Source organism: Pyxicephalus adspersus, chromosome 7 (assembly GCF_032062135.1).
Source record: "Pyxicephalus adspersus chromosome 7, UCB_Pads_2.0, whole genome shotgun sequence".
NCBI lineage: Eukaryota > Metazoa > Chordata > Amphibia > Anura > Pyxicephalidae > Pyxicephalus > Pyxicephalus adspersus.
In genome coordinates this window covers 33,879,169-33,899,679 of record NC_092864.1, presented here as the reverse complement: position 1 = coordinate 33,899,679, position 20,511 = coordinate 33,879,169, and the positions used below count along the sequence as shown (strand labels likewise).

The 20,511-nt window shown below is 40.7% G+C and overlaps 2 protein-coding genes across 4 annotated transcripts in view; one reads left to right on the top strand and one right to left on the bottom strand.

Moving 5' to 3' along the window:
* RAB3GAP1 (RAB3 GTPase activating protein catalytic subunit 1) overlaps positions 1-11,080 on the bottom strand; it is a 77,321-nt gene extending 66,241 nt beyond the window's left edge. Inside the window, exons 1-5 of one of the 2 annotated variants that reach the window (XM_072418087.1) lie at positions 11,020-11,080; positions 9,014-9,069; positions 6,286-6,361; positions 6,040-6,172; positions 4,664-4,742 (exon numbers count right to left, since the gene is read on the bottom strand). In XM_072418087.1, coding sequence (XP_072274188.1) covers positions 4,664-4,742; positions 6,040-6,172; positions 6,286-6,361; positions 9,014-9,069; positions 11,020-11,037 — 362 coding nt within the window. In that variant the 5' untranslated portion in view covers positions 11,038-11,080. The remainder of the gene's footprint in view (positions 1-4,663; positions 4,743-6,039; positions 6,173-6,285; positions 6,362-9,013; positions 9,070-11,019) is intronic. The other variant, XM_072418088.1, reaches the window with a different exon arrangement.
* A 6,723-nt stretch (positions 11,081-17,803) lies between these two features.
* The window catches only part of MAP3K19 (mitogen-activated protein kinase kinase kinase 19), a 29,180-nt gene continuing 26,472 nt past the window's right edge, over positions 17,804-20,511 (top strand). For both annotated transcript variants that reach the window (XM_072418082.1, XM_072418081.1), the window contains exons 1-2: positions 17,804-17,981; positions 19,799-19,979. In XM_072418082.1, coding sequence (XP_072274183.1) covers positions 19,806-19,979 — 174 coding nt within the window. In that variant the 5' untranslated portion in view covers positions 17,804-17,981; positions 19,799-19,805. The remainder of the gene's footprint in view (positions 17,982-19,798; positions 19,980-20,511) is intronic.

The following is a 20,511-nucleotide window of genomic DNA, read 5'->3' as shown; positions in this document are numbered from 1 at the left end:
ATTTTTATTAAACAGTATTTATATAGCACCAACATATTACACAGCGCTGTACATTAAAATAGGGGTTGCCGATGACACACAGATACAGACAGGGATACAGGAGGTGGAGAGGACCCTGCCCAAAGAGCTTACAATGCAAGAGATTGGGGAGCAGCATACAATAGTGTTGTGGCCTAACCTCTCATGGTAATTTACAGCATCTTACAGCAGGAGCCTCGCTGTTCACACTTTTAGTTCTGTCTGTGCGGTTATCTGAATGCGCACCTATATACACCCCCTACAATGGAGAAGTGGAACAGGCAGGAAAGCTGCAAAGTCACATGTGGAATAAGTGTATCAAATGTTTTATTAAAGTAAAGCAAAAAAAAAAAAGTTATTTCTATAAGTATAATGTGAATGTATGTATGTGTATGTGTCTTCATAAATATTTGATGCTACGGACACATTAAAGATGGCCTAAAGATGTTACTCATCGGATTCCAAAACCTTATCAGTCTGAGTAGTGCCCCCCCCCCCCCCAACCCCTTTTAGCTGGGTGCACCACCTGGCACTTTTCAGTAACTACTCGGCTGGTTTTGGGTGGTTACTGAAAAGCATAGGGGCTGCCACTCACCTACAGCTTTTTTCCACCCAGCTTAAAAAAAAAAAATTCTGGGGAGAACCCTGAGTCTGGGTGCTCTATATCCTTGGTGCCTTAAAGCTGACCATAGTAATTTTAAGCTCCGTGGACAAATCTCCTGTTATGTCACTCTTGAACGATGCATTTGGGTGGACTTATTGTGAGTGCAAAGCTTTATTTTAATAAAAGACAAAATTAAATCTGTCTACATTGATCATTCCTGGTTCCCCCTAACAACATGCCAATTACATTTTTACATAAAAACTTCCCATATTCATTGCATTCTTTCTTTTAAAACGAATGACTTCATTACAATGTCTCTTTGCTTTCCCGTGCGTTGCAGGCAGCTCTTGCCTGGTGGCAGGGCCCAGCAGGGTAATGTACATTGATTCCTAAAAACTTTACCGCACCCTGACTCAATGCACCTGTCAAAAGGTCTCAAACATGATGAAAGAAGAGCAGCTTTTAGGAGTTCTGCAATTATTAAAATGTGGTGGCATTTTGGATGAGTGGGGGGTCCAAGCAGACACATCTGCATGTCGGGAATCCTAGGTAATGCCTATATGTGATCCGGAAGGGTTGAATTATGAAGGAACTGAAATTCAATGAATATAAGGGGTGAACCAGGGACACAATAGCCAGGAAAAGGGAAAGATGATGTTCGATGTCTTCCAGCCAGGAAATTATAGGTCCAACCTATAAGGTTCCAACTTGCTGCAGTTTCTTTCGCACACGGAGATGCTATCATCATGTACCATCAAGAGAAAGCATTTTTTAGTACAAAAGAACCTGTAAAACTGTGCAGGCCTAAAGGGCTGAAAAGGCTCAGCTTTAACCACCTGGGTAGTGACCCCGAGCCTAGTTCGGGGTAAAAAAAACTTGCTGAAAGCGTTTACTTAAAAATAGAAAACAGGCATCTCTTACCTGGTGCTGCTGGCATCCTTCAGTGTGCGGTCATCCGATCCGAGTTCTCCAGTGTCGATCTCCTTCTCTAGCGTCAGGTGTCTGTCTTCTCCGTCAGAGTTTTGTCTTCTTCCCTCCGCATGTACGTGTCCCTCGGCGATCCCCGATGAAGTCGTTGGTGCGTGTGTCCGTCGTCGGGAAATTCAAATCCACATTTTGTAATGGATTGAATACAAACTCTTGTATCCAATCAAATACAAAATAAACACAAGTAAATACACATTCACAGTTTTAAAAATTACCAGTTATTCCCTGGATTGCTAGTGTGTAACACTGTCTGCTCTTACCTTTGCTGATCTTTGCCTAATTTTGACCATTCTCTGCCTGCCGCCTGCCTTGACCTCTGCCTGGACCCGGACATCACCGCCTGCCTGACCCCTGCTATGGCTTCAAGCTCCAGAAGGCATCTATTGACCCAAGATGTGTTGGAACAGTTCCCGGACAGTTAGAGGGATCTGGAGTCACTTGTGGAGCCAACTGATAGTGATGGAGTGCCTGGAGACCTCTCATCGGACTCAGACTGAGAGCGCGAGTGATAGCGATTCTATGGAGGATGTGCGCACCTGGTGTGCGATTTGACACTCGTCAGGCCCAGCCTGCGCCCCCTAGGTTTCCTTTTCCTGGGGCTCCTGGCCTGAAGGTGCACTGTGAGCACAACCCCCTGGCCTACCTGGAGCTATTTCTGAATGGCGAAGTCATTCACAAAATAGTTGGAGACAAACAAGATATGCAGCGAAACAGCTGGTTGCTCCACATGCAAGCTTGTCCAGAACCAGGAAGTGGGAACCTGTCAACCAAAAGGATATTTGGTTTTTCCTGGGCCTTTTTATTCTCCAGGGGGTGGTGGGGAAACCCCTGCAGAAGTGGTACTGGTCCACCAACAAAACTGAATATCAATTTAGCCTAATCATGAAATTTTTACATTTTACCAACGATAGTGATTTTGATGAGATCACCCATCCTGCCCCGAAGCTAAAAAAAAAATTTGGGAGGTTTACAAAATGATTATCAACGACTTCAAAATCTGCTATGTGCCAGAAAGGGACTTTAGTGTGGATGAAAATCTGATGGCATATAAAGGGAGACTGAGCTGGGTGCAGCATCCAAAAGAGAACGGTTTGGAATCGAGTCTTTTATGCTGTGCGCATCCGAATCTGGATATATCTGGAACTCTGTAATATATACAGGCAAAGGCACAAAATATGACCCCAGATTTAGTTCCTTTGGAGTGGCAATGTCTTCTGTGCTGTCTCTTATTGAGCCTTTGCTGAACCAAAGGTATTGCCTTACTACAGAAAATTTTTTTACGTCCCCTGAGCTTTACGAGTTCCTCATACAAAACAAAACAGATGCCTACGGAACTGTTAGGGCTAACCAGCGTGAATTGCTGCCAATTTCACTGCACAAAAGCTCAAGCCTGGGGATAAAGTTGCCTGGCAGAAAGGCAAGATGATGGCTCTCCAATGGCATGATAAGAAGGATGTCTGCATGATGAGCACTGTTCACAACATCGCCAGTGTTCAAACCAGAACAAGAAGTGGGAAAGACATTCAGAAGCCCCAGGTAGTCATCGACTACAACCGCACAATGGAGGGGGGTTGACAGAGCGGACCAGGCCATGACTTTTTATCCAGCTGTCAGAAAGCAACAGAGAAAGTACTATATAAAAATCTTTCGCCATCTAGTGGAACTGTGTCTGTGGAATGCGTACATTCTATTAAAAAAAAAAAAATGACAGGCCTGTACCCCACCCTGAATTCATATGAAAATCTGTGAAGCTTTATGTGTGAAACACCTAACACCAGAAGAGCATGCAAATCAACATCAACTTGGACAACGTCATTTACCGGAGTACATTCCACCATCTCCAAGAAAGCAAAAGCACACAAGAATGTGTGTGGTGTGCTGCTCCAAGAGAGGGGAGGACGGGAAAAAAATCTGGAAGGAAACCCAGCTCTACTGCCCCGAATGTGCCGTTGGACTCTGTGCTGCCCCGTTTTAAAATTTACCACACTAGGGAGGTGTTTTAGAATATTATAGTACTATATAGTATACAGAGTTATTGCATTTTCAGTCTTCTTGATTTATCAGGTGGACTGAAAAATTAGGACAATGCTTAGTAATTATGCACTTACTTTTGAAGAATCAGAAAATTGTTGAAAAGTTAAAATTAGGCAAACAGCCAAACACACCCAAAAAATAGATAAATACTTTATCTGATTTGCCTGCCAAAGTATTTATACTACTCTCCATTCAGTTCACACCCCTGGCAGATAAGGAATAGTTGGTGCACTCTCTGCATCCCCAGCTTTCTAAATGGGTAGTAAAATAACAGCAGGAGTTTAGAAAAGGTCATTTTTTTGCTTACTCTATTTTCTTCCTACTGGCATGTTCTCAGTCAACAACTGAATGCAAAACATTTGTGAATGGCTTCCGAAAGAAGCCAAGCAAACACATTACAAACAATAATAATAGCTCACGTGTGATGCTGAGCCTCCATAAAAGAACTAAAATTTAACAAATAAAAAAAAGGGAAGGTAGACTGTCAGGATGTAAAGAACATCACTAGATGATACTGAACGCCCTCTAGCCAGGAAATGAGGCAGGCTCTGATGAACGGGGACTCTTTATAATTTACATTTTATATGACTTCTACATGTACTACACACAATTTTTTTCCACTGGCAATCTTTTTCTTCAGAAGACTTGACATCAAAATCCAGTGGTCGCCAACCTTTTCGGATCTACGGACCACTAAATGCAGACTCTGGACTGGGCATTTGCGGGGAGCCATGTGTTACTTAATGGGAAAAAACTTCCCCCAGAGTGAAGTCATGATGCCAGAACCTGCCCACTCTCCCATTGAAGGTCTGAGACAGAGACACAGCCCACCCACCGCTCTCAGCGGACCACCAAATTTTTTTTGCAGACCACCAGTTGGCGTCCGCTGATCTAATCTAAGCGGTTGGTGACCGCTGGAGTTCCTAAAAGGATTTCCAATGAAATCACATTTCTTGTATTACAGTACACATTTCTTGCAGGTACAGTATTGCAACCCACACTGCATCAGGTAATACTTACCATCGAACCAGGCAGTGAGCAATTGCAGGGAAATCATTGTTTGTACAAAGCAAGTCTTGCATGCATACAGGTATGGAATCTAGAAAAAAAAAAAGTTAACTTTTTTAGGTTTATATTTTAGTTTAGAACAGACTTTCTAAAAGTTTTTACTATGAAGCAACAGTTAAAATAACGCTAAGGTCCCAAGAGCCCCGTTATTATTAATTATATCCACATTATATATTACCATGAACAGCAAGTTGTAGTCAAATAAAATGTAAGACAAAAAATGAATTTCAACATATCCCCTGTATTTGACAACCATTGCTATTTAATATAAAAGGAAATGTTTAGTAACAATAATGGTGACATTAAATTATTATTATTGACCAAAAAAAAGAAGAAACAGTGAATTGCTTGTGGTACTTTACTTGATGGCCAGTGAAATAAATTTTACTTACAGGAAATCTGACCCTTTACACTGCTAACCAGTGAATAAAGGCACATTAAATTGACAGTCAGTGAGAGAAGTTCCTGCATACACTGCTAGCAAGTGTTGAAGGAACCTTGCACTAGTAGACATTGTAGGACACCCTTATATTAGTGGTCAATAGAGAAGGACCCCCAAGCAATAGTGGTCAGTGGAAGAGGGGACCTATTATGCTGGCGGTTTGAGGAAAAAATGCTCCTTAAATAAGTGATAAGTAGGGAGAATGTACCATTACAGATAACAAAAAACATAAGTGGTGTCACTGGGTAATTTTAGAGGCAGGATTGTCAGAAACCCTTACCAGCCTCTGCAAAAACCCTGGCGTTTACCAAAACTCTTGTAGTATCTCTGGCTGGTATAGAATACCTTACTGGTCGAGCTTATAATCCCTTCTAAGCAAAGAAAAGAAGAGAAACTGCAAAACTAGAGACTTCATTCTCTAATGGTAATCCGTTCCTTTGATCTTTGCTCTATTGCTACAAACTCTTTAAACCCAACATTTGCAGTGTGCTGGATACTTGTAACTCCCACTTGGTATCATTTATCAGCATCCAAAGTATTCTATAATGATGTAGGGGACATTTGATGGATGTACAACTTAGAACAGGGTTTTGTTTTTTAACAAGAACACCACACACCTGGAAATGTGTCAAATGTCTACAAATCTGTCTCAAGGCAGGTGTGCTTTAACAACATGTAAAGCTTTTTACAACATGTAAAGCTGTTTCATGTCTACATAAACCATTACTCTACAGTGTTATTGCCAACCTGATCAAATCAAAAACAAATCTTGTTGTGTGTAACCAGTGGGGTGTAGAGGAGATATTGATTTAATATTTACTAGCTCAGAAACACAAACTGTTCTTCAGCCAGAAACTTCACAGAAAAATGCCCAATGTCTGTTTACCTTCTCCGCCATCTTCCTTCTCTTCCTTTTCAGCCAACTCCTGAACCAAATAATGATGCTTGATATTGAATTTGAAGTCTGCAAATAAAATGTCTTCTCCTTTCTCCTCCCACACTCCAGTAGTGTACTCTCCCTGTAACACAAACCATGATCAGAGACTTAAGAGATGTAGTCAACGGACTGCTGCAAAAAAAAAAATCTAATAAATAGGATGCTTTACAATGATCAATGAAATAACATATTTACCTTTTCTGGAGTCTTCTTGAAGGAATCTCCAATTAGTTTCCAATCATTCAAGACTTCTTCCACTTTTGAAATAAACCTGCAATCAAACATACCTATGATTATATTTCATATGAACCACTTGGGCAAATGTTTGAAGAAACCCATGTTATTGATTCGTGTTATAAAAAGTCTTCGGATTATCATGGATAAAAAAAAAAAATAATGATGTGTCATAAAACATAGGTAAAGATTATCTCCAATCCCTATAAGCCTTTTGGATGTTTTTTTTTATAGCTTGTAAAGAAATATGGCAGCGCTGTGGAGATAATGCATAAAACCTCAGACTACTTGGTTTACAGTCCTTCCAGCTGATTTACTTTGTTACCATACTATTCATGTATTTTCTAAATTAATTGAAAGCAAGCCATCGCAGCCAACTAGAGTTAGTGAATGATGTCTAAAATGTACACCAATTTACAGCTGTACATGAGGGGTGCCTGTTTTTTGCAGTTCAAATTTCTACTATACTAATATCTGCAGCTCAGTGAGGAAGCTTTATGAAGACAATCAGCAAGTTTCCTTACATAATCACATCATCTATCACTGGTACTAACCTTTCTTTCCATGCAAACCAATAATCTGTCCACAGCCCATTCACCAATCCCAGATGTTCAAAACCAACACGAATAATTAGATAAAGTAGGTAAAACAGAGGGATTACTAAAAGTCAGATTCTGCAATAAAGTTCAAACTATATATCAGTATCAATATCAATATATCAGATGGCAGCCCCAGTATCAGTATCAATACCAATATCAGATGGTAGCCCCAGATCAACTTTACAACAAGTAAAGGACAGAGGTAAAAGAAGGGGTTTTTACTTCTGAAAGTTACCAAATTCATACAGAAAGTAACATCTATACTATTGCCAGACATCAATGTGTAGCATTTAATATGTTCATCTCTTTCACCCGACGCGTTCAGCCTTGTGGCTTCTTCAGGGGTTTTTGAGAGACTCTTATTTACGGATGATCGAAAGAAAAAAATCCCAATGGAGAGCTACTGTAATGTAGTAGTGGCAGTTGGTTTGAGCTGTGTTAGGAGACAAGTAGTGGTAGCAATAGTAGTTGTTTTAAACTATAACTGTCATGAATGGCTGGGTGCAACATGGTGACCCTTGGTGGGTAAAGGCTTATTGTTTCCAGTGGACGATATGGTTTTTATCTGAAACCAAAGGAATTTGCAGAGTAGTGTATGAAGTAGAGCAGCAGCCAGCCAGGAGTGAGGCAACCTGAAAGTAAAAGATAAAGTACCCTAATCGTTTTACATTTTGGGCCTAAAATCTATAACTGTACAAACAAAATATAGTCAGGATGGAACAATACATCAATAATGGTTACAAATATACTTTATCCTCAATAGGCTTAAGTTTGATATTGTTGTGATATTCTATTCTTAAATGACTTAACATTACTTATCTTTATGAAAAATATTGAGAAATAGGAAAAAGGGTCAAGGAATAAACTGAACAACAATAATAATAAATTTACAAACTAAACATTTAGAAATACACCCTAAAAAGGTTGTAGTTAATATATTTTCTTGAGAAAGAAATTATATATAAGAGAACAAAACTAAAAAAAGAAAATCAGGAACGTTGGATGGATGTACCAAAGTACATCCTTTGATATTACTAATGCCTGTATAGGTGTTTGCAAATACCTGAAGATGCGTAGTGGTTGCCATTAGGTGCTTAGGAGTGGTAAACAGCACCTTTTTTTTACCACAATTTTGAACTTACTCTAACAGTGGTCAAATTAAAAAAACAAACTGACTGCTGTGAAAATAAATAGATTTTTGAAAAATAATATCACCAAGTCATAAATACTGTGTAATAATATTTATTATTATTACAAATAAATTACATAAAAACATACAGGACCATAATCATAATTGTGTATAGGTTACACAGATTTACCATGTGTTCCTGTGTGTTAAATCTATGTAACCTATACACAAATATGATTATAGTCCAGTATGTTTTAATGTTTAGTTGTAATAATTATTAATATTATTATTAAACAGTATTTATATAGCACCAACATATTACACTTTTAATATGTTGTAATAAAAAGTTCTTGATTGTGATTTTATGTACTCTCTGTATTATATTTGTCTCTGTATTATATTTGGTGGTGGTTCAAAAGTTTATTTGGCATGTGGTACAAATCATATTTTTGATAGATTGTCATAAAATATACAATATATGTATTACTTGATTATTCTAAATCATGGGAGAGTTATTAGCAAACAGGAACTTGCAGAAACTTTAGAATTGCTCTCCCTAAGGGCTTTAAATCACAAAAGCCTATGGCGGTGTACACACTGCCAATAACTGTCATTAGAAAGAATCTTTCACAATCCTTTCCAACGACAAAAGACTGAAAGATGTATGAATGAGCCCTGTACATACAGCACGGAGTGGCATCCTGCTGTGCTCTCCCCCTTCACTTTCTTTATGATCGTTCCTCATTAGTCGTCTGTGGATCTGCCAGGATGGTCATTGGAACGACAAACAAAGAGCACTGTACACACACAGATACGATCACCTGACGTGTGTATGTAGCCTTAGTGGTTAATAAAAGAATTTCATGTAATGATAGCTGAAGCAAAGCTCTATGGTTGATAAGGAAAGCAGCAGAATACAGGGTGTAATTAACAATGTTGTGACTACCACACCCTGTCTTACCTCTCCCATTCTGAGGCTGTAGTGAAGTCGGTTATCTCAAACACTTCAGATTCAGGCTGCAATAGAGAAAATAGACAGACAATAAAAAACACAGATAAAAAGATTCCGAACCTTATCTCTAGAACCAAATATTGTTACACTTGTGTATGTGGTATCAAAAACTGAATCCTTTTTTGTTTTACTTTCAATAAAATTATATCAGCAAGGTGTAACTATAGGCAGCTACTTTTATACATTAGGACAGATTAGACCAAAGGTAATCATAAAAAACACAGATATAATGAATGGAAACCTAAAGCTTTGTACATGTCAGATAATTGATGGTTGTGCTTGTCTTGTGCAAAAACTCTGACATGTGTACAACGATCCCCTGATGTTGTTCATCAATCTGCTTTAGTGAAATGATGAACGATTGAACAGGAATAACTACAATTTTAAGCTGCTTACTTGTCCTCCCCATTCCATTAAACAGAAGGGCACTGTGTGTACAGCACATTCATTCCATCACTGGAAAAAATCCTACTCATCACACTTCTGTATGAGGCTTCAGACAAACAGCCAAATAGTACAGAAAATAGATAATCAGACAAGTGGGCAGATTAACGTATACAGATAAGCAACATTTTGGTTGCCAACATATAGCACATACACATGCTAAATGCCCTTTGGACAGACGGCCATGCTCACGCCAGTCTTCCGAGGTCATTCATCAATCGGCCCGGGCAGATTGAATAACAACCACTGTACTTTCCTGTAGAGGTGGGCACAATGACATTCCACATGCTGGCTTTCCCTCCTTCTCTCCATAGAACATACCAGCTCTGTGTGTACAGTGCTCATTCATTCTCCTGTCACTGGAAATGATCACTTCCAATGTATCAGAACAGTATTCTCCCCAGAATGATTTTAAGCTGGGTGAGAGTAAGCTATAGGCAGATGGTGTACCGGGTGGTAAAATGTGCTGGGGAGAACACTGCAGAGTCCCAACATATGCCTGACTTCTGTACAGGACTCAGTACAGAATGCAGGATGCCGAGTACAGGATGAACTCCTGCCCACCTGATCGCGTTACGTCATTCCAACCTAGCCAATCAAAATGCCCAAAGATCTGACACCCAGGAAGATGGGGCCCTTACATCTGAGCAAGGACAGGTGAGTAAAAACAAAACAATTGCAATTGGGCAGGTTCATTCATTTTATTGACCTGTCTGGCCCCCGAATGTGTTTGTTTTTGTCCTAGAGGTTGGAAGAGGTTTTGGGTTAGGAAGTGGACTGAGCAGACAATGGATTGCCAGAAGCTGCATCTCAGATCACACAATGCACCGTGCACACCGCTCAACAATTGCAACCTTTGGGGTAGAGCTGGCTGGCAATAGGGGCAACCAGAAACTGCTGCAAGACCTGCACTGCACACAAGCTGCAGCCCCATAGAAAGAGAAATTAATGGAGGCGGAAAGAGAAAATCATGGAATGTGAGTGACAGGGGACATAGAATAGGGCATAAAGAATGGATAGAGGGGGCAGAGGAAGTATGACACAAATATACAGACAGGAGACAGACAACTCAGCAGAGATACAGCTGGAGGGGGAGCAGGGAGGAACTACTGGGGAGCTGAGAGAGCAAAACCAAAACAATTACTTTACATGTGTGAGGAGACAGAGAAAGGGGACACACATACAACACACACACAGCCCTGTCACCACACAACACACACACACAGCCCTGTCACAGCACAACACACACAGCCCTGTCACCACACAACACACACACAGCCCTGTCACCGCACAACACACACACAGCCCTGTCACCGCACAACACGCACACACAGCGCTGTCACCGCACAACACCACACACACACACACAGCCCTGTCACAGCACCACACACAGCTCTGTCAGTGTACACACCCTTGCCGCAGCAACATACATATTCCTGTCAGTGTACACGGGCCTGTCACCACACACAGCTCTATCCCGTGACAGCTGTCACACAACCCCTGTAACTCACATCACTGTCCGCCGCCATCTTATCAGACTGGTGACGTCAGCACAGGAAGCCGGAACTGGAGCAAAACATGCTGATCGAACGCGGAGAGTTTGGGGGAGTGGCCATCCAGGGACCACACCCACCGCCACCTCTTTCCGATCCCCTGGCAAATGTGTGTGGCAATGGTCTTTTGTACTGCTCCTCTGTATATGTGGGAGATATGGCGAGGTGGAAGTGGCCTTTTATGCTTTCTTCAGCTGCCTGCTGTGGTTTTTCCACCAATGACAAGACCCATGTTATGAAAAACGTTCCCTTATACAAATTATACACTGTGTTGAAAGTAGAAGTAACTTGAGATTTTCTCTAGGACTTTGTACATCTCACACCTACAAGCAATAATTATATTAATAAAGGGAAATTAGGTTAATGTACAGGGTACCTAGTATTAGGGCACATTCACACTTTGTTATTTTTGTGTGTTACATCAAGGGACGATGCGTCATGCAATAACTTGTTGACAAAAATATCCTCTGAGTGTTTTTTTGCTCAGGACACAACCCACCACAAAGCAATGCAGTTCCATTATTAGTATTAGATGCATTACTCTGAGCTGCCTCATGTTTGTGTATTGGTGTGTCATGCAAAAGGGAACTGCAACACAATATTACACCTAACATGCATCACAAAAGTGTGATTATGTACTTGTGGTCATACGCAGAAATTCCTACAGTTCTTACAAGTTCCTACACTCTGGAATAGTTTTGTGAAATACATTTCCAGAAAAAGGAACATACATGTTTCCTGTGTGGGAGGCATTTCCACACATCAGTCAGGTGATGGCGGAAGGTTGACGAGTTTTGGTGACATGAGAGAGGACAAAGGGATGGATCACCACTCATCCCCTCATTCTTTGGTAGTCAGTGGAGATGGTATCCTTACATTGGTCGGTAAATTCTTTATTCTGATGTCGCCAGCAGGCTTGGCATGTCCACACATCAGTGAGGAGCCAGTGAAGGGTGACATGAGAGAGGACAAGTGGTGGTCAGTGGAGAGGGGACTCGCCACCACTTATTCTGGTGGTGAGTGGAGATGGGATCCTTACGTTAGTGGTGAGTGGAGATGGTCTTACTTTTGTTGGTGGTTAATGGGTATGGTCCAACTTTTGCTGGTGTTGAGTGGAGATGGGATCTTTACTTTGATGGTCAATGGAGATGGCACTACTGATGTTGGTGGTCAGTGGAGATAATATCCTTAGATTAATGACCATTGGAGATGCTCCCACTTATGCTGGAGGTCAGTGGAGATGGTCCTACTTATGCAGTAGGTCAGTGAAGGTGGTATCCTTAGAGTTGTGGTCAATAGAAATGGTCCTGCTTATGTTGGTGGTCAATGGGAATGGTCCTTCTTCACTGGTGGTCGGTGGGGATGGTCCTACTTATGTTGGTGGTTAGTGGCGATATTATCCTTAAATTGATGGTTAGTGGAGATGGCCCTACTTATGTTGGTGGTCAGTAGAGATGGTCCTACTTTTGTTGGTGGTCAATGGAGATGGTCCTACTTATGCTGGTGGTCAGCGAAGATGGTATCCTTAGATTTGTGGTCAATGGAGATGGCACTATTTATGTTGGTGGTCAGTGGAGATGGTCCTACTTATGCTCCTGGGTATCGGTGATGATATCCTTACACTGATGGTTGGTGGAGTTAGTATCCTTAGATTGATGATCAGTGGAGATGGTCCCACTTATGCTGGTGGTCAGTGGAGTTGGTCTCCTTACACTGGTGGTCAATGGAGATGGCCCTACTTATGCTGGTCTCAGTGGAGATGGTCCCACTTATGTTGGTGGTCAGTGGATATGGTATTTCTAGATTGATGGTCAGTGGAGATTCCCCTCTTCCCCACACTGGAAGGACAGTGCCTCCTTATGCATGTGGTCAGTGAGGATGACCCTCTCCCCTATACTGGTTGTCATTGAAGATGGGCCCCTAAACTTAGGTGTTCAGCGGAAGATTGGTCTTCCTTACACAAATAGTATTGGAGATGGCCCCCACTGCATTGGTGATCAGTGCACATTGCCCCCCTTTTATTGGTGGTCATTGGAGATCCAACTCTTCCCTCAGTGTGAGATGACCTCCATTGGACTGATGATTTGTGGAGATTAACTCCTATACACAGGTGTTTCTAGGGATAATTACTTCCTTTACACAAGTGGTCAGCAGAAATTAGCCATCATTCACAGGTATTCAGTGGAAGAACAGTTCCCTGTACATTGATGGTCAGTGGAAACTCACGCCACAGGTCTGTTGGAAAATGGTTCTCTTACATTGAAGGTATTTCATTGGAGGTATTTCTTTGGGCAAGTTGTACTAAGGGTGGCCTCCAGCAGTCCCTCAAAGTACAGAATACCTATAGCAATGAATAGGGCTGTGACACACTTATGCGGTATGAAGCAGTATGAAGAAGTCAGTCAACTCATTGGGATACAGTGGTTAGTTCCTACTAAAATTGGTCCAAAGGAGGACAACTGGTGGGCCCGTGGTAATTGGGTACTGTAGCACAAAACAATACTCGCCATGGGAGAATCATGTCAAAACATACAGTACATACGCTTGCTGCGTATGGGGTTAGGTAGCCACAGATCTGTCAAAGCACCCATTGTGACCTCTATCCACCATTGAAAACACCTATAATGGTCATGTGAGCTTTAGTACTGAACCATTGAGCAATGGAAGAAGATAGTCGGGTGTTTCATTTACGTGACCAATAACAGCAGCATGCCCTAGGGGTAGTAGGAAGGCTGATGGCGGCATTGTGACCTAAAAGATCTGCTACTAGCTTCTTGATGCCAAAAACCACTATAAACCTTGAAAGGTCTTGTCTAGTCCATGCCTTGACAGACCAGAGCTGTTTTGGTGGCAAAGCTCAAGAATAGGTGTAACCTCTCCTGCCAATCTGTCTCCAGTGGCCGTGATGTTGGTGACAGGCAACAATGAGCACCAGGAGGGCATGAGTGCCAGTAAGCAAGGTACAGATGCACATATAAATGGCAGGTCATGTAACAGGTAGGAAATGGCAATGAGCTGGCAAGTACACTACAAGAATTAATAACAGAAACAGGTCAAAGAACTTGGAAAGGTCAGCAGCATGCTAGCAGGGGCAGTTCATACAATGGGAGGATGAAAGAGGAGGATGATCCACAGGACAAGGTCAGGGTACAATCCAAGTGGCCACAACTGATCCAGGAACACAGGTCAGGTCAAGTCCATACAAGGCTGAAAACCAATCAGCAAGGCAACAGGCACATGACTATATTTAAATTTGCTGCCTTGCATCCACTAAATACATATATGCGTGAGCATTGTCTACGTGAATGCGCAAATCTTTTCCTACAGACACATGCATGAGCACAAACCCAAACCAATCTGTGTGCTCCTTCCCTACATCAATGACATGCTCAGTGTGATTAAGTAAGTTTCACTCTGCATGCTGCTTGCTTCTTTATCACTTGGAACTCTGCTCTTCCAGGTTTGCATATCTTCAATTTGTTATTCAAATATAAATAAATCAGTTTTGTGTGATGTGTCTTTAGAATATGTAAAGGCTAAGCCCCTGATTCATCAAGCAAAATCGGATTATCGGTCGCGCATTCGTATTAGCGATGCGATCGCTGGTCGCGCGTATTATCGCGCTTCCAGCGATCGCGGATTTCAATGATGAATCAGGGGCTAAGTATAAGGCCATCAGTTTCAAAGAGGAAAAAAAAAGATCATAATCCCAGCATTAAACCTCCTGTGTTTACCAACAATTGCCACTGACAAAGCAGGCAATAGGGATTTTACCTTCTCATGTAATTCAAGGTCAGCTAAGTTGACAACAATAGGGAAATACAAAAGGAAAATTTTCTTTTTTTGTTCATTTCCTGGTCAGGTTTATATGGTTATAATATTCAAATGACCGTTACCACAAATCCACTTTATGCAAAGCCACAGGTTTGCGTAATCATGCTTCAGGTCTAGTATGGATTTTTGCAGTCATTACCTTACAACTGGGTCACACATATCAGCGGAACTGTTTTTTAAAAATAGGCTACATCAATATAAGTGACCACATACAACAAGTGGCAGCATGGTGGCCCAGATGTTAGTATTCTGGCCTTTGCAGCACTAGGTCCCAGGTTTGAATCTCAGCAAGGACACTATCTGCATGGGATTTTGGAGTTTGCAGGTTTTCCCTGGGTTTCCTCCAGGTATTCTGGTTTTCTGCCACATTCCAAAAACATGTGGTTGGGTTAATTGAAATCCCCCCTAAAATTATCTTAGACTGTATTAAAGTCATATGACTATAGTAGGGACATTCGATTGTGAGCACCTTAGAGGGACAGCTAGTGACATGACTTTGAACTTTGTAAAGCACTGCGTTATATGTTCCTATATAAATACTGCGTAATAAATAAAAAAAGAAAAAATAGAATTCTAGCAATGTCTTTTAATATGTACACTAACTGCGGCAAATGCACAGTGCAGTACTGGTGCCAGATGCCGAAATAATGTTACATCTGTGCGAATGGGCCGGAGTTACATTATCAGTGTCTGCTCAATAGGTGAAGATAAAAAGGTTGCTGCCTAAGAAGACAGGTAGAGAGCAAATTTGGGTAACACAGACCTTCCCATTCTGTATTATTATTATTATTATTATTATTTTTATTATTATTAATAATTAATAATACAGGATTTTTATAGCACCAACATGTTACGCAGCACTGTACATAGGGATTGCAAATGACAGATAGGTACAGACAGTGACACAGGAGGAGGGGAGGATTTTGTCCAGAAGAGCTTACCTCCCAGAGCTTGGAGAAAAAAAGATTGCAAAAAGTGAACCGGACAATGAAACACCTCTTTTAGGGACCATAAAAGAAATGAATGCACAGACAATTATTGGGGAAAGCAGTCATTTTTTTTACATCTACTTAACCTTTCAAAATAACAATTGGAAACATTAAAAACTTGAAAAAAGGTTTGGTGCAAAGTAACTTTTTGGGCTCTATTTATAAAGCTGTAATTCTGACATTCATCAAAAACTCTTCATCTCCTCCTACTGTGTCATTGTTTGTATCTGTCTTTCATTTGCAACATATTTAATATACAGGGCTGCACAATTTGTTGGTGCTATATAATTACTGTTTTTTATTATTATTATTTTTATTTTTATTATTCATATTATTATTAATAATAATAATAATAATAATAACATTGCCTGGTGGAGAATCAGTTTCTGCCATTGAAATACATAAACCCAGAAACATCAGAGAATGTTTTGTTGAATGTCAAGCGTTGCTGCTTTATAAAAGCAGCTCTTTTATATAGAGGTATATATATCCACCAGAAGAAAGAGACCAGTAGGTACAGTCTAAAGAAGAACTGTCCCTCCTGTTTTCGTTACAATTTCTGAAATACTGACAATATTTTATTATTGCACTGTACTGCCTCTTTTTATACATACTGCTTGGAATTCTTTTGATTTTTGTTCTATTCATGGACCACTTTAAAGCACCCCTTACCAAATAGTTCTTGACGCAGGCCACGCACGTCCTTATTACCTTTACATCTTTGCTTTAGTATAGAGTAGATTGGACAACAATCATGTGCCTTAAAGTAGAGCTAAACCCAACATTTTACAATTTCAACCAGTCAGATCCTTTATTGCATAATGACAGGCGATGTCCCATCTGAAATAAAATAACCCTACCTGCCTGATCACATTTTTTAATTGCACTCACCTGTCCCGTTCCTTCACAGTTACTACTATATTTTTCTTTTTTCTCTTCCTGTGTTCGCTCTTCGGCCATCTTGATTGGCCTAGGTCGGTTTTGATATAATTTGTTTAGTTACAGCAGCCATGCACAGATCAGCAATTTTTTTTCTTAAATATTAGGACGGCAACCAGGCAGATAAGAATGCATATTGCAGAAGGGAAATCACCTTTTCCTTTCTGCGATAAAGCCTTGATCCTAAATTTTGAAAGCGTCAGGCTACGTACACGTGTCCAATAATTGTTGTTGGAAACGAATGATTAATGGATTGTTTGATAGTCGTTAACCAAAAAAGTGCACAACAATGCCAACGAATGAGGAATTTCACTAGAAACAAAAGATCGTTCTGGCAGATCTGTTTGGGCGACGATCGTTTACTATCTATTGTGTGTACAGTGGTTCAGTGATCGTGGATTGTTCTGCGGCACACTTTCTTGGCGTACCCATCACTTCCTGCATGGTTCAAATGATCGTATCTAGTGTGTGTACATTATTGGTGGATCATATTGGAATAGTGAATAATCTTTGATCTGTCGTTAATCTTTCATTTTCTAACAATTATTGCACGTGTGTACCTAGCCTCAGTTCCATTTTAAGTTGCAAAAACCTGTGCACATTGAAATGGAAGATGATGGCACTATATATTACAAATAATAAAATCCCCTGTTGGTCATAGTGTGGCATCTGTATTACCCATGCAACCTCAACACCAGCTGGGGGGACCAGGTTTGCAAAACATGCATATAAACTGACTGATACGAAATTTAGTAATCCTTGCAAATGTATGCTTGCGCTTTTATTTCTTTAAATAGTAATTTACCATGGGAGGTCCCTAGCTGGGAAGCAGCAATCCCTGCAGTATGTGGAATGAAGTCATGCAAAGTATTTCAATCCAGCAGCCGTCTCCCCGCCTTTGGGACAATCACATACACTCAGCTGACTGTTGGTTGTCTTAGCAGCAATGTGTAAACTAAAAGATTCCTTTCACTGGCTTCCAGCTCCAGCAACTTGTGAGGATCGCTCCATTTGGAACAGGTTGCTTAGATCATGGATACAGACTGAGGGACTGCCACTTTCTAGAGGGTGCCAGTGCCATGCCGGTGATCAGCTGCCAAAATAACGCCAGGCGTCCATCCAGCAGTGATCTCTGGCGATAATTGAATCCCCAGTCAGGTAATGGCTTTTCCTTAAATGTTACATTTGTTCTCATCTCTTATTGATGGTGTATCAAGTGTTTAATTCAGCTTGTGTAATCACACTTCCAGAAATACATAAATTAAAGAGCTGTTAAAGTGTATCTGTAGCTAATTTTTTAAATTTTAACTTTGGAAGGGATAGAGAAACACAGAAATGTTTCAGAAATGTTCTTCTTTCTTACTGTTTTGGTGACAAATGTAAAATATAAATTGTCCATCACCATCTTAGTGACAATAGTCATTAGGACTATAGTGAGGCCGAATGCAAAACAGAGATTCAGAGATTCTAATTTTTACTTGTTCAATCCATCAATCAAATAAAAAAACAAGATGTAAAATAGGTTACAATAAGAACACTTAGTGAACCTGCCTTGTTCAGAAACTTTTTGTTATAGGATGCCAACTGTCTCCAAGTTATGCTGCTGCGTTGTCACCTTGTCACATGTGTCCCTGGTTCAGACTTTAAACAACTTCAATGACACGCTTTGTGGGAGTAGGTTTTTCTGTTGTCACCATCAAGAAGCTGGTCTAGGGCAGTAATATGCCCAAACTAGAAAGTGGCTGATAATAGATGTGGGAGATCTTCAGGACTGAGATGGAAGATGCAAAACGGATGAGATTATTTATTCTGAACTCAAGACACAAAAACTTTCATTTAAATATATTCCCAAATAGCCTCAAATTATGAAAATCCACATCGTCTGCACCAAATGCCTTTGCAAACCCAGTGACATCATGGTCAGCTGTTTAAAGTTTGTGCAGAGTTAGGGGTGGGACATTGGACCATTGGACCCACAAGCTCCTGGCTGCAAACAGAAAATAATAAAGGGGAGCGGATACAAGACCAGTCAAGCTTCACAAAGAGAAAGAACAGCAGTGACTGTTCCTAAAAACAGGAAGTTCCTGCACAAAATATCATACAGATAATTAAGTAATGTACAAAGCAAGCAGAGATTCAAGTAACAATACACTTGAATATTTGCTTTTACCTGAGTTCAGGTTTACAGTGGTAGGAATGGTAAGCTTTTGTCTTATTCTAGCCAAAGTTTATATTGTTAAAGTTGATTCATCATTATCATTGTTAAAATTGATTCATCATTTTGACCATTATCACAGAGGAAGAAAGCAAAGTAAAATCTAAACTGTTACAGTTGAATAAGAAGAATCTTGCATTTATGACATCTCAGATTTCCCCTTACTTTGGGGAGATTTCCATTCACATGTTTTTGTGTCTGCTACAGGAAATAAGGGGAAATATCCCCAATAGGACATAGACAGCAGTTTATACCTGCCATAGGTTCTGGACCACAGAACATCCTCTAATCAATTTTTGCATCAATATGCAGGAACTTTTCATGCAAACCTGCTGCAGATGCACAAGGAAGACTGTAGGCCAACAAGCCAATATAACATGTCTGCAGCCAGAACCCGAAAGTCAGTGGTATGAAAGTAGCTGCCAGAACAAGGGGAAAGGTCAGGCTTTGAAAATGCAAGCTAGCTTCCGAATATATAGCCTATAGCAGCAGCCCTGTAAGGATCATACTATACCATACCCCCACAAGCTGATCTTCTGGATGCCGCTTTAAAATACATTGTGTACCCACCCTGGCATACATGCCTTTGGTTACCCAATAATATGATTAACCAGGTATGTTCTGTGATTATGATTTTAGCATTTAGTCACAAGTCAGGAGGAGCTTCACTGCTATAAGACTCCCAGCAGGGTGGTGTGAATCTTACATCTGTATGAAAAGAACTGCTGTTGGCAATTATTGTTAAAATTATTATTTATAGAATTGCAATGGAGGAGTCACTCCAGAAGAAAGAAGTGTTTAAATTCTTGCAATGTGCTGCAAGGGGAGATATAGAGGGGATCAGCACCAGCCTGATGTGTAATCCGGATCTTATAAACGCTCAGCTTTCAGAATCTGGGGACACGGCCCTCATTGTGGCTGCTCAGGAAAACCAGCCAGAGGTAAAGAAATAAAAACCTAAAAGGAACATGGTGGCTTACATTGCTGATTTCTAAGGCTGAGTATTCATGTTAAATTTTTGTCACTGGAACCAATCTTTTGTGATCGTTTCCAATGACAAAAGAGTGACAGGAGAATGAAGAGCGATGTACACACAGCACCTTTCTGTTCTATGGAGAGGGGATGAGGAGAACAAGAAAGCTGCACCGCTGTGCTCCTTTCCATTGACTTGTATAGCGGTCATTCTGTGTCGGTTGATCATGGATCTGTCTTGACAATGTCGGGTGACCACAGTACACGTCAGATTTTTGGCCAGGAGCCCAACCATCCGTATCAAGTGAGAATCATCTCCCTTTTGTACATAGCCTAATCCTTGGTGATTTCAATGTTGCAATGGATGAGCCTAACCTTCCCTCCTCAGCCAAACTTCTCTCCATTACCTCCTCATTTGGACTCACACAGCACATCAATGGTCCCACACACATAGCCGGACATACATTAGACCTGGTATTTTCTAAACTCTGCAACCTCACC